The 15,594-nt window shown below is 40.5% G+C and overlaps 1 protein-coding gene across 1 annotated transcript in view; it reads left to right on the top strand.

The window, feature by feature from the left end:
• The window catches only part of LOC149471214 (sodium-coupled monocarboxylate transporter 1-like), an 88,883-nt gene that overhangs the window by 14,465 nt on the left and 58,824 nt on the right, over window positions 1-15,594 (top strand). Inside the window, exons 3-5 of the mRNA XM_089652735.1 lie at window positions 2,372-2,423; window positions 4,477-4,544; window positions 13,016-13,170. Coding sequence (XP_089508861.1) covers window positions 2,372-2,423; window positions 4,477-4,544; window positions 13,016-13,170 — 275 coding nt within the window. The remainder of the gene's footprint in view (window positions 1-2,371; window positions 2,424-4,476; window positions 4,545-13,015; window positions 13,171-15,594) is intronic.

Here is a 15,594-nt window from a genome sequence, read left to right as displayed (position 1 = left end):
CAGTGCTGTCACCTTTTACTAGTGGATTTCTGATGAAGCAGGTCAGTCTTTGCAATGTTAGAAACATATGATGCTGCTTTGCTGTTCACACAGCAGGCTTGGGGTGGGTCAGAGACTACTGTAAGCTGTATTGCTTAACAGCAGTGGAGATAAATGAGCTCTTCAATCCAGATCACTAGCTGAACTAAATGAAACAAATCTTTTAGCAGGTAAAACAGTTTGTGTCCATATTTTTTATTTATATTGAGCTTGCTGCTTTTGCACTCAACATTAAAAATAAAGCTGAGTTCACACTAGAACACGCTGCAGGTAACCCGTGGTCGATGCAGGTTTCCCGCACTGCGATAACAATGCACTGCAATTGCAATCTACAGGGCGTGTCTATATTTAGTTAACCATACCCCAAACACGGGTTGCAAACGCAGTGCAGATCACATTTTATAAATGTACCATATGATTCAGTTGCAGTGCATTTCCATAAGCAGTGCATGCATTACTTTTGGTGTAATGCAAAAAAATCTGAGCCTGTTCAAAATGTATGGGCACAAATAACACCACACCAAATCGCATGTGAACCGAACAGGAATGTGCTGTGCGTTTCTGTGCAACTCATAGTGTGAACCAGGGCTAAATGTTTGTAAAAAACAAACGGAGGGCGCACCGGCCTAGTGCACTTCCTTAAAAAATGTATTTAATAAATGATAAAAGTAGGTATTGTACTCACAACACGACAATACAGTCAAAGGCACATCATGAAAGAACAACTTTGTCCAATCCGCACTACGTGTCTGTCAGCAATGGGGACTGTGGACTTCCAACAGGCTAACGCATTTCGAGGACTTGCCTCTTCCTCAGAGCCCTGAGGATTGGACAGAGTTGTTCTTTCATGATGCGCCTTTGACTGTATTGTTTTGTGAGTGCAATACCTACTTTAATCATTTATTAAATACATTTTCTAAGGTGATGCACTAGGCTGGTGCACCCACTGTTTGGTTTTTTTTCTCCATTCAGTACATTTGGACTTCCCCGGTCTTTTGAGGGCAGCAAGACATGCACATTCCAGGACATTCGTGATGTGGTCCTAATCTATACTGAGTCCTGTCACGGATCCACGGTCGCCGCCACCAACATGTGACAATCGCACGACTGCGACTAACAGTAATACGTCACGCCTACGGCGGCAGACCCCAGACCTTCTCACCAAACTCGAGACCGAAGGACTGGCCGATCTAAAACCACGGTGTGACGCGTGTAACAAGGCCCCACACAGCTGCACCCTGCACAGCGATTGCAAAGCTAATGGACTACAATCGGTGCCTGCAGCCTGAATGCGCTTATTACTGGGTTGGGTTAATTACGCAACTAACCCTTCTACTGCCACCACCGTCTTGAAATGTACAGAGAAGGCGGACTCTGTCAGAAATACACTATAATGATTGAAAAGTCACCTGTCCAATATGGTCAATTGGGCAGGGAGTAAACAAACACAGTAGCATCTCTTCAAAAGGCAGGAATTCGTGAATTGCAGGTAAGCATTTAGAAACAGTTTAACACTTTCAGAAAGAAAGATTTATTACTAAAAGAGTCAAACAGGTGCAATAAAATATTTACAAAGAGATGTCACAAAATATATATATATATATGTGTGTATGTATATAAAGATACAGCAGAGATAATAGGGAGGAAATTAAAGAGTCAAGTTACTTGCCAATATGTCTTGGTTTGTAAGCAGATCCAAGTGCAGAGCAGGAAGGTTCTTTGACCTCCTCTGTTACGATGTTACACTCAGGAGATGTGTGTTAATCTCTAACTCTTAGGCTTGCAGCCTGTCCCTTTTTAAAATTTCCCCCACCTGGCAAGGGGGGGTGGCTCTGCGTCTGCCCAATACAATATGTTGGGCAGAATGTCAGTGGACTCTCAGTTAAAACTAACAGCTTCATAATCCATGACATGAAATACACAGTTGACCTGAGGAATGTTCAATTAATTGCTGGTCAGTTTTATGATGTGTGGGCCTACACAGTTTTGGATGACGAAGGTTACCCTTCAGCAGACTTCCTGGCACCTGGACTCAGGATGTCTTAACCTGGTTGACCCACACCATCTGTCAGGAGATAACGTTTGCCTCTCAGGACTGCAGGGGGGTAGGGAATGAGGCAGAGGGATGAGAAATATCTCGAATAAAAAGAGAAAAAAGGGTTGAAGGAGAACTCCGCTCCAACTCTGATGAGCTAGTTTGCTACAAGTCCATCCCTAAGCACAGGCGTATTTGGGTTTGCTGTTTCTTTACTAAATGTTTGTGCCTGCTTCCATGTACAGTGAACGTACCCTAAAACAAATTGTGTGGCTTAAAGTTGTCTTTGTTTTTTAGGTGTTATACACTGGTATTGTGATATATGCACCTGCTCTGGCATTGAATCAAGGTTTGTAGATGTTTATGACACACTATCTTATTTATAAAAATACGAGATGGTATTAAAAATGTTGAGAGTAGTTTTGTAACATCCCAACAGATGGCAGCACAAGGCTGCATGCACATTCACAGGGAGCACAGACCTTCATAAGTCAGTGTGCAAAAAGACATTGTCCTGTATACATTGGGAGCTGTGCAGCTTGTGCGATTCTGACCATGTGCGTTATCACGTCTGCGATTTCATCATAGATAGCATGTTAGAACAAAGAGCAAATGTGAAATTCTGCGTGAAACTGGACAAATTGCTGGATCTCCACAATGTTGTCAAAACGGTGACCTTTGAGCTGGATCTTTATCTTCAGGAAGGGTTGAGCTCGTTGCAGGTCTTCCAGATCTCTCATCATCTTCCAGTGATGTTCTTCTGTTCTTGAAGTGAACGTGGCACTCAAAACACCTCGACTGACTCAATGCAACATCGTCGTAAACTTGCTGAATCATGTCAAATGTCTTTGTGGCAGATTTGCCCAGTTTCACACAGTATTTTACGTTTGCTCTTTGTTCTAACTTGCTGTCCATGATGAAATAGTAGCACGTGGTCAGAATAGCACCAGTTGCACAGCTCCCGATGTACACAGGACGATGTCTTTGCCACACTGACTTATGAAGGTCTGTGCTCCTGTGCCTGCAGCCTTTTGCTGCCATCTGTCGTGTTACAAAACTAGTCTGCAAAGTTTTTGATACCACCTTGTAGGTTGTATGTTGGGAATTAATTCTTAAATGCATACTTTTTTTGTGTTAGCATTTTATGTGGAACAGTTTTCAAAGAAAAAAACTTTTCTTCAGAAGTAACTTCAATTATTAATGCTGGCATCCAGGACAACAACTACACCTCTCTTCATGAAACATTAGGCCACAAAGGAGGAGGAATGGAAGAGGAAAGGGAAAAGAACTGCAGAATGTTTAAGAATGTTTAAGGTAAGTATTGTAACTGTTATAGTTGTATCCTGTCTGCATCGGCATTGACTGGTGACTAGCAGATCCTGAATAGTGAACAAGGACAATTGAAGATTGTAAAAAGTCCCCTTCATCTATGCTAATGCTTCTTGGATCGCAGTAAGGGAGCTATATTTGTTCGATGGCGAGATCTTTTTTGCATTGATGCAGACAGGAATACAACTATAAGGGCTTAACATATTCACCTTAATCTTTTTGGGGTTCTTTCTCCTTCCCTCTTATGTTTCTCCCACTTTGTGGTCTACAGTTGTGAACAGAGGTGTGATTACTGTCCTGGATGCCATCTTGAAAACTTTTATGCAATAATTGTAATATTATAACTGCTGTCAGAAGTGAGACACTCACCTCTGTATCGCCCCCTGAAGAAGCTGTCAGTTGACCCATAAAACACATTGAGAGAAGGCCCTCCAACAACCAAGTGTTAACACAGTATAGATTTGATGCTGTATATGTAGAGACTGAAATTGGGTTGATCATCTGAATTGTATATGAGAGGATATATAATATGTGGTTTGATGTGGAATGCATATATGCATTTGAACAGAATTATTATTTGATGGTTCTTTTAAAGACATTTTTTATATTTGAAAGATAATAAAAACAAATTAATGTCTTAATGATGTAGTGATTATGTTTGACAAACAGAATACCTAAAAAGTCCTAAACAATTATTTAGGAGTGGTTGTTCTGTCTGTAGTATCAATTATATGGTTGTTGGTGTTGTTGTGTATTCCTGAAGATGAAAATCATTGAATGGACCATGTACTCATCCAAAATTATAAAAGACAGTGAAATAAAGACAATGTCTCAGCAACTCATGGTCCTGCTGGGGGTGAGCAAACATCTCCCCATTGCAACATGAAGAGCAGTCAATCATTATATTCCAGCTGCATTGTGTACTTAGCTAAATGAATGATCTGACCTGCTGTCATTATAGTCTTGAAAATGCATTGTATACGTTAAAACACAAATTTAAGTGAAGGTGTACACACATTTTTAATGCTTATACATTTATTGGGAAAACATTCTAATTATTCCCTTTATTTCAGTTTCAGGATTTAACCTTTGGGGGGCAATGATTGCAACTGGATTGGTGTGCACATTCTACTGTTCACTGGTATGTTAATTTTCATATCCTGAATAATACCTTGTCACGCTGTTTTACTGTTCTAAAAAAATCATAATCACAATATAAATGAAATAAAGATAAGATGTCTAGCAAACATCTTATACAAATAAAGGTGGAAGAAATTGTCACAATCCACTCTATAGAAAGCATATATACTCAATAAAACCATTAAAGAAACCCTGTCACTAGACCATTCATTAAAAAAAACTCTCTCCATATGTGTTTCACAAATGTTTAGCATATTATTTACCCACAAATGGCTTCATGTATTTAGACACCTAAAAGTCCTGAGATTGCTGTTGGATCCTGCCATCTTGAATGTGTCAGCAGTCCCTATATAGTATTGCCCTATCCATCCTCTCCCCATAGCTACATAGGTTACGTAGGGTGGTGAGAGAGTAATTAGACAAAACGAGAAGAGGGTGATGACATGCAAGAAAAGAAATGAAAAACAATGCAAGTAGGCATTTAAAATAAACAAATGTAATACCGGAGTGTGTAAGTGAATATATACTCCCAATACAGCGCTCAATACTAATAACAGCTAACTCATATAAAACAATCATCTGTGTAGCAAACAAAAACAACAGTAACAATTACAAGATGCTATTAAAGAAAAAATATATCATACTTTAAACACAAACATAAATCCATATATATATATATATGGTGCTTTCATGGTGATGCAGTGCCACTTTCCAGCAGCACAATGCATCTGCATTTTTGTGCATGTTGGGTGCTGGTGCAGCATGGTGCAGCAGGAATAAATGCACAAAGTCCAGTTGCGAGAACAAAACTTACATTAAAGTCAAAGTTCAACTTACAAACAGGCCGCTGGGAAGGCACCAACTGGAAACACTCGAAAGATGTAATGGCAATGGAGAACGTAGCAGGTCTCGAGTGTGCCAACAGCATCTCAGAGGGTGGAATGAGGCCTAGCTGATCTGCACCCAAATGAAAGGATTCAAGGAAGGATGACGTGTCTCTGTTTTGCCCCTACCTATCTAAACCATACGCTGCTGCTATTTATGTATTCTTGCATGGCAAGACCACTTACTGTTATCTCACAAATATATTCTTATTATTCTAGCCACATTTACCACCCTAACTCCTCCCACAGTCTTTACACTACATAGATAGTAATATACTGAAACATGCGGATTGTTCCCGATTGGTGTGCTATTACTTTGTGGAACGTTTTGCCGAATGGTTCACAAAATATCGGCGTTTTTGTGGTGAAACTGGTCCCATAGGAATGAATGTCGGAATGTTCAAAACTAAACTGAGTGGGAGCTGACAAAAGCTAGAGTGTGAGCTGAAAAATTAGGACATGATTTCTAAACTGCCATCACTCCCTCATTTTTAAGCCCACCTACACAAATCTTATATCAAATCGTTCAGCTATCCCTGTTGCCACTAAAAATGCCCACGGCTAAGGCATAGTCCTGATAGTTTTCACAATATGACCATTTGTTTGCAACTCACGCCGCCCATTGTCATTTATTGAAACTCCACTCTAGCCACCTCAAATTTGAAGGGCAATTTCTAAACTGCGACTGTGCCTTCATTTTTAATATTTCTGAGACATACTATGCATTAAAATGTAGGTCTGGGTCCTGTGATTCTCACAATATAAAGCTCTTTGGTGTAGGACTTATATTTTTTAAACTACTACCGTTTGAAGACGGCAACCCCTAGTGAAGTGAGCAAGTTGGAGCAGTTTGTTTTTAACTGCTCTTCTCTGCCCTTGCTGTAGAGTGAGTTGCCATAGGAACCCAGGTGTGTGAGCAGGCAGCAGAGTGACAAGCCACTCCACCCAGTTACTCCGCCCACTCCAGTTGTAAACTACTGGTGGAGGCAAGAACACTTCACACAATTTCCCCAGAAATTGTTGCTTTTCTAGTTTCTATTGCTGCTCACTTTTCCTGACAGACGGGTGACCTGTCTCTGCACTACGCACTCACAAAATGCACAATAGACCTGGGAGCCAGGGTCTTAAATAGACTCTGCCTGACCTGAGATGTCCGCCAGAGTCACATGGGGCAGCGGCATCCAACCGGATAGCTTCCCCAGTGACCCAAGAAACCATAGAGGAACATCATTCCTCTTGACTTCCTCTCCCTCTGCATGCTGCTGCAGTTGAGTGCCATCTGTAGTGGCAAAAAAAAATTGGCACCTTCCTATATGCGGGCTACCTGTGCGTCGTCATTGACTATTCGATCGGACAGTTTTGCTGCATTTTCTGAAGGCGTACCAAATTTCCTGCAAGCAATGTGAATGCACCCATAGCCTTCTTAAAAAAGCAACAAAGCATCTTTCTTTCACACATGGGTTGAGCAGCCCATAAATTATGCAATTTCCTTTCCTTCCCTCCCGCAGTGCTACTATGCTCTCCCGGATGGGAGCCTTCCCTGATGGCAGAACAAAATGATCACTACTGGCGACTATAGCTGCTGGCAGTGATCATGTGAATATAATCTGACAGCCTGGTTGTACTGAAGTTGTTCTGGGGCTGGAACAAAATTTGCCCGGTTTCTGCTGAACTGGCCAAATTTTAATCCATCTATGGCCGGCTTTGGTATCCACCCATTAAAATGTACTAATGATCTCCATCTCAACTTGGAAATGTACCCGCCCTCTTGATTAGTCCCTCTCTCAAGACAGGCATAACAAAACAGAGGTGCACATAGCATAGTTCAATTCGAAAAGATGTTTAAAAATAAATGCACTTATCCAGAAAATAAACACCTCGATTACAATCAGCATTTCAGTTTTTTTAGCCAGGTAAGTATAAAAACATGTTTATTCTTACATTATACTCCTCCTTTACCTGCTATCCATTTTGTCACTAATTCACTAAATATTACTTACACTATTATACCAACAATACATTTATACACAAGCCAATTCAATTGTTCCAGACTCTAAATACAGAAATTAATATCTCTTTGCAAATAAATATCTAATTGTATTTTAGGCGATACTGACTCAAATTGCTGATTTTTACATGGTTTGCTTATGTAAATTCTTAACAAAAATGTATTGAAACAGAAAAAGCCTATTGTTTAAAGAGCACAATGGCTCAAGCTCAATTTTACATACTGAACATTTTCCTGTTAATGCAATTCTTTGTATGTAAAATCTGTACACAAAAAATGATTGACCCTAGAAGTTGTAACACTATAACACTATTCATAACACTATCTTTACTGACAAAAATGTAAAAAAAAATGATGCTATTTTTTTTCTTATAAACTATATAAAAATATATAAAGCTTTTGGTTTAACCTCACCAGTTGGGGCATTCCCACTTTTATTAGGCCACACACAATTATTAGCACAGTGCTGTGCATGATATTAACCTCCATTTCCTCTCAACTCTTTACATTTTCCATAAGAAAGAGGTGACAACCCTAATTGTTTATATCCCTCATAAGTCCAGGTAGGAAATATTCTATAGAAAAGTGTATTGAACTGGAATGTAGCACACCTTGCACTGTACATGTCCAACACCATGCCGCTCCAGGCCATAACCCCTCAAATTCAAGTATTTTAAAATTCTTCAAGCACCTACATGATGCTTTAGTCCTCATGCACACTGAATGTTTTTACAGCGGCTGTTTTTGGCTTTTTACGTTTCTTTCTACAGCCAGTTAACCCCCCAGCATGTTATCCTATGTATCCATGCACACTTACACTTTAATTGTTTTTAGGCAGGGACATTTTTTGACTGGAAAAAAACCCAGGACTAGTGGGTTTCTAGAGGAGTTTTTTAGGTGTAAAAACGCTATAAGGCTGTAAATTGTGGTAAATCGCAGCAAACCAGCGTTTTTGGACTTTTTTTGGACTAAAAAAATGTTTCTAAAAAACGCTAAAAACACAAACACAAACACGAAAAAACGCTAATACAAAACGCTAAAAAACTCACATTTTTAATGTGACTTTACACAGCTAACGTTACCAGCGTTATCAAACGCCCAGTGTGCATGGAGCTTTATTCTGTATTATGTACAGTGCATAGAGTAAAGTCCATGTCCTTTATAGTATTGATTAATTGTGATCATTTAGACAGATTTTAATTACATTTTTGTTCTGTCTGACAGTTGCTTTAATGCTGCCTAACTATACTAGAAAACAAAAGAGAGATTCCTTTTACTCACCATAAAATCCCTTTCTTTGATGTTTGTTTAGAGACACACAGGGGCGGACTGACAACTCATGGGGTCCCCGGGCAATAGGGGATCATGGGGCCCCTGTGTCCTTGCCCAAACTCAAAAAAGCCTATGAAAAAGGTACCAGAGGCATCTCATGGGGCCCCCTACTGACCTCGGTCCCTCGGGCAATGCCCGAGTTTCCAAATGGTCAGTCCACCCCTGGAGACACAACTCTGTAGATTACATACCATACAGTTATACTATCTGTGCTGTCCTACAAATGGTTAGCTGACAGCTAGCTAACAAAACTGACAGAAGCATTGTTGTGTTTCATTCCACAACTGAATTTACTTTGTTAATAGTTCTGTAAAACTGCAATCACACTCACAAATACATACAATGAACACCTATCTTACAAACAGCTACGTACAAATCACATTGCATGCATTGAAATGCGATCTAGCTACAGGTGAAACTCAAAAAATTTGAATATCGTGCAAAAGTTCATTTATTTCAGTAATGCAACTTAAAAGGTGAAACTAATATATGAGATAGACTCATTACATGCAAAGCAAGATAGTTCAAGCTGTGATTTGTCATCATTGTGATGATTATGGCTTACAGCTCATGAAAACTCCAAATCCACAATCTCAGAAAATGAGAATATTGTGAAAAGGTTCAATATTCTAGGCTCAAAGTGTCCCACTGTAATCGGCTAATTAAGCCATAACACCTGCAAAGGGTTCCTGAGCCGTTAAATGGTCTCTCAGTCTGGTTCAGTAGGAATCACAATCATGGGAAAGACTGCTGACCTGACAGTTGTGCAGAAAACCATCATTGACACCCTCTATAAGGATAGAAAGCCTCAAAAGGTAATTGCAAAAGAAGTTGGATGTTCCCAAAGTGCTGTATCAAAGCACATTAATAGAAATTTATGTGGAAGGGCAAAGTGTGGAAGAAAAAGATGCACAAGCAGCAGGGATGACCGCAGCCTGGAGAGGGATTGTCAGGAAAAGGCCATTCAAAAGTGTTGGGGACTTTCACAAGGAGTGGACTGAGGCTGGAGTCCGTGCATCAAGAGCCACCACACACAGACGGATCCTGTACATGGGCTTCAACTGTTGTATTCCTCTTGTCAAGCCGCTCCTGAACAAGAAACAACGTCAGAAGCGTCTTAGCTGGGCTAAAGAAAAACAGACCTGGTCTGTTGCTCAGTGGTCCAAAGTCCTCTTTTCTGATGAGAGCAACTTTTGCATCTCATTTGGAAACCAAGGACCCAGAGTATGGAGGAAGAATGGAGAGGCACACACTGCAAGATGCTTGAAGTCCAGTGTGAAGTTTCCACAGTCTGTGTTGATTTGGGGAGCAATGTCATCTGCTGGTGTTGGTCCACTGTGCTTCACTAAGTCCAGGGTCAACGCAGCCGTCTACCAGGAGATTTTGGAGCACTTCATGCTTCCTTCCGCAGACGAGCTTTATGGGGATGCTGACTTTATTTTCCAGCAGGACTTGGCACCTGCCCACACTGCCAAAAGCACCAAAACCTGATTCAATGACCGTGGGATTTCTGTGCTTGATTGACCAGCAAACTCGCCTGACCTGAACCCCATAGAGAATCTATGAGGCATTGCCAAGAGAAAGATGAGAGACATGAGACCGAACAATGCAGAAGAGCTGAAGGCCGCTATTTAAGCATCCTGGTCTTCCATAACACCTCAGCAGTGCCACAGACTGATAGCTTCCATGCCACGCCACATTGAGGCAGTAATTGCTGCAAAAGGGGCCCAAACCAAGTATTGAGTACATATGCATGATTATACTTTTCAGAGGTCCGATATTGTTCTATGTACAACCCTTGTTTTATTGATTGCATGTAATAATCATCACAATTATGACAAATCACGGCTTGAACTATCTTGCTTTGCATGTAATGAGTCTATCTCATATATTAGTTTCATGTTTTAAGTTGCATTACTGAAATAAATGAACTTTTGCATGATATTCTAATTTTTCGAGTTTCACCTGTATGTATGTGACTTTAACAAACCCAACAAAATAACTTACAGGTATATGAAATGCGATCTAGATATGTATGTGACTTTATCAAACACAATGAAAGAACTTACAGGCATATGTGTATCAAAGGGAGAACAGAGGAGGCAACCTTCATTGGTGTTCTTCTAGAAGCTGAAATGGCTTCAGTGGTTTATGGGAAATCTTTATTGTTAACAAATATGAGACACTTCCTGCTCTTGTTGAAGGGAATAATAAAAACAGGTGCAGTTGCATTTAATACCCAATAGATGGCTCCCTATTCAACACAATGATGTTATACAGAACACTAACCCAGTGGTGTGGGAGAAATGAGGTGGCAGATGTAAGCAGTAGAAGCTGCAGCCACATGCAGAGAGCAGCTTTGCACCTGACTTCCTGTCAGGTGCAAAGAGCCCAGGATACAAAGCCCTGATAGTAAGGGCAATGCCTTTAAAATAGACCTTATACCAAAAAATGTAAGGTCTGTTTTTCTCATTGCCAAAACACTGTAACACAAAAAAAAAGACCGTGGGGGGAAAAAGCTAGTTATGCAGTGCTTACCTTGACTGAAAGGCAAGAATCTGTATAAATAGTTTATTAATATAAAAAGCAAGTGAATCCAAACATGGCAAAGATGCGAAAGATGACAGCATCTTTAGTATGTTTGAATTCAGTGCCCTTTCTATTAGTAAACTTCTGGTTACAGATCTTTGACTGTGTGCCCACAGCTTTCAATTGTGGATGATTGCTGGAGTAGTTAAAGCGGATATCCATTTGAATAAAAAAAAAATAAAAGTCAGCAGCTATAAAAACTGTAGCCGCTGACTTTTAAAATACAGACACTTACCTATCCCTCGGTCTAGCGGTGTCCTCACCACCGCTGATTTCACCGGCCGTCTTCTTTCCCGGGCACCGGCATCTTCAGTGTGGGCACCCGGCTGTGACAGCTTACGACTTCACTGCTGGGTGCCCACTGCACATGCGCAACAAGCGCTGCGCTTTGTGAATGTCCCGTAGTCTTGTGGGACCTGTCACATATCCCAGAACACCACACGGAGGGAGGCGGTGGCAACATCCGAAAGCCGTAGGCGATCGCAGCGGAAGTGGGAGCGGCTACCTGTCAAATTTGGGTGTCAACCCTTAATGGGGAGTGGGGGACAAAGACTTAAAGTGGAACTTCAACTTTTGGGCGGAGCTCCACTTTAATAGGAGTCTTTGTCGCAGCACCAGCACTCTGCTATTCAGAGAGGGGAAAGGAAGTAGAGCACTTTCATTGCTTGTTAAGGTAAAAAGCTTGCATTTCCCTGACATCTAGGCAAAGATGAAGTTACCATCATTTTCAGCAAGAACGTGAGCATTGCTGAATACCAAAGTCTCATGAGAAGATGCTACAGCACTGTGCTGGGGCATCTTCTTGCAAGCGATCTGGCAGTCAGCAATGCCCAGGACATTGCCAGAAAGGAGGGCGACATCTTGCTGGGAAGTGCATGGTTTGCTTTAAATAACATGGCCTGTGGAAGAAATGGAAATATTACTAAAGGTTGTTGCAGAAACAGGTGATAAACTAAGATAAAGAAACAAGGCTTCCAAAAGTCATGGAAAACCTTCTACCCCTCCTCTAAGAGACCAGCACCCAGGCATACATATACATACTAGGGCCAGTTTAGACAGGAGCCAATTAACCTACCAGCATGTCTTTGGAGTGTGGAAGGAAACTGGAATACCACATGCAGGCACGGGGAGAACATGCAAACTCCAGGCAGGTAATACAGTGGTTGGAATTTGAGCCATAACCTTAGTGCTGCAAGGCAGAAGTGCTAACCACTTAGCCACTTTGCTGCTCCATGTTCTTTGGGATTGAGTCAGTGAGTGCTTTTTTTGGTGGGTTGGTGGGCATCAAAATTCATTACTGACATGAATCTGCATCACTGGAGGACATGTTTAACATGACTTTTTTGTTTTGTATTATTTTTTTAAAGGACTTATTAAAAACTCTGTTTTTATTTACCTATCACTTTTTTTTTTTTTTTAGTGAATGAGTAGGAGCGCTATGTACCCCTTACTCATTCACATTCTACAGGAAGTAGATGAAAGAGGCTTAAGAAGATCAGTAGCACTGAGATGCATAAAATGAATGAAAAAGAGAGATTAAAAAACATGCTACTCATTTATGTATGTGTTTTATAAAAATAATATCAACCAGCTAGGGTTACATTTAGTTTAAATTCTTAGAATCTCCACACTAGAGTAATATTTTGTCTTTTTCCTTAGGGTGGTCTGAAAGCTGTAATCTGGACAGATGCATTCCAGATAATTATCATGGTGGCAGGATTCATAGCTGTCATTATAAGAGGTGTAGTGGTGCAAGGTGGAATCCAAACAATACTGAATGATTCTTATTATGGTGAAAGACTGAACTTCTGGGAGTAAGTATCCTAACATGCCAAGTATCATAAAAGGTACACATTAATATTAGGTGATTGTCAGTATCATATAAGGCACATATTGACATAAAATGATTGTTAGTTGATCTCACTAATTTCGGTCAAATCAGGAAATGATTAAGACTTTGATGGTAGACATCCCTGAGTAGTCATTTTATACAAGACCTAATTATTCATATTTACAAACTGTTCATATAAAATAAAATAAAACTTCTAATTTGATGGTTTCATTTTGCTCACATCTTAAAGTGTAGGTAAATCCTAACAAAGAACTCTTATTGGGTCCATTTGGTCTGTGAAATATTCAACCCCAATTCCAAAAACTTTGGGACACCGTGTAAAATCTACATAAAAACAAAATGTGATGATTTTCGAATATCATAAACCCATATTTTATTCACTAGAATATTATTCAATAGAAAACATACTAAGTGTCTAAACTGAGAAAATGTATCATTTTAAGATAAATAAGGTAATTGTACCACTATTCCTCCCAAATTGACACCAATGATGGGCACTATTCCTCCAACTGACACCAATGATGGGCACTATTCCTCCAACTGACACCAATGATGGGGCACTATTCCTCCCACTGACACCAATGATGGGGCACTATTCCTCCCACTGACACCAATGATGGGGCACTATTCCTCCCACTGACACCAATGATGGGACACTATTCTTCCCACTGACACTAAGGATGGGGCATTATTCTTCCCAGTTACACCAATGATGGGACACTATTCCTTTCACCAACACCAATGATGGGGCACTATTCCTCCCAGTGACACCAATGATGGGGCACTATTCCTCCCAGTGACACCAATGAAGGGGCAAAATATCTGCACTCGTTATCCACTTTTAATGTACACAGAAGAAGAGGTGGAGCGCTAATAGGAAGAGGTGGAGCCTAAAGAGGAAGGGGTGGAGTTGACAGATGAAGGGGTGGATCTTAAACATGGGTGGGGAAAATTTAGATGAGGGGTGCCTGATTTTTGGTCTTGCCTAGGGCAGCACAAAACCAAAATACACCACTGGTTCTTTGTCATATTTTTCATTTCAAGATGCGCCAAATAATTTCAATTGGTGAAAGATCTGGACTGCAGGCAATTAAGCACATGGACTCCTCTACTAAGAAGCCATGCTGTTGTCAAAGTTGCAGTGTGTGGTTTAGCATTGTCCTACTGAAATATGCAAGGCCTTCCCTGAAAAAGACATCTTCTGGATGGGAGCATATGGTGCTCTAACCCTGGATATATCTTTCGGCAGTGATGGTGCCATGCATATTAATGTGCCCCCATGCCATTAGAGATGCACACTTTTGAACTGAGTAAGCAAGAAGGTCCCTCTACTCTTTAGTGGCGCCCATGGCTGCCAAAAAGAATGTAAAAGTTCAATTCGCCTATCCATAGAACAGTTCTCCACTTTTCAACAGACTATTTTAAATGAGCTTTGGCCCAGAGAAGATTTCTGGATCTTCTTCAGGTATGGGTTTTTCTTTGCATGATACAGCTTTAACTTTCATTTTTGGAACTGTGTTCACAGACATTGATTTTGAAAGTATTCCTGAGCCCATGCAGTGATGTTCATCACAGAATCTTACCTGGTTTTAATGCAGTGCTGTCTGAAAGCCCAAAGATCACTTGCATACATTGTTGCATTTCAGTCTTGTCTCTTGAGCACATAGATTTCTGCATATTCTCAGAATATAATGCTGGTATTATGTGCTGTAGATGATATATTTAAAGTCTTTGTAATTTTACATTTGGGGACATTACTCTGAAAATGTTCAACAATTTTTAGATGCAGCTTTTCACAGATTGGTAAACTTCTGCCCTTCTTTACTTCTGAGACACTCCTGACTCTCTAAGATGCTCTTTTAATACCCAATCAGGTTACTGACCTGTTGCTAATTAACCTAATTAGTTGCAAAATGTTTTTTCTTGCAGCTCTTCCTTGTTAGTACCATTTACTTTGCTAGCTTTTTGTTGCCCTGTTCTATACTTTTTGGAGACATGTTGCTGCTATCAATTTCAACATTTATGTATTTTTTTTCTTAACCTTCCTGGAGGTATTCCCGAGTGTAATGCAGGGCAATGGCGGTCACACTGGCACTGTTATCCCTGCACGTTCTGTATATGCATTTAGAGGAAATTTCAAAAACCATATAAACGCATTTAATAATTTTTCAATGGTGGCATTCACACTGATCATTTACCTGCATTTGGCCTTATTCACACTGGTGGTACTCTCTACGGCAGGGGTGTTAAACTGGTGGCCCTCCAGCTGTTGCAAAACTACAAGTCCCATCATGCCTCTGCCTTTCGGAGTCATGCTTATAATTGTCAATCTTGCAAGGCCTCATGGGACTTGTAGTTTGGCAACAGCTGGAAAACCACCAGTTTG

The sequence above is a fragment of the Staurois parvus genome, unplaced genomic scaffold (genome assembly GCF_062004578.1).
Source record: "Staurois parvus isolate SC_StPar_1 unplaced genomic scaffold, SC_StPar_1.0 ptg000025l, whole genome shotgun sequence".
In the NCBI taxonomy this organism is placed as follows: Eukaryota; Metazoa; Chordata; class Amphibia; order Anura; family Ranidae; genus Staurois; species Staurois parvus.
Note: the sequence above shows the minus strand (reverse complement) of the source record. Positions and strands in the feature narration are given on the sequence as shown.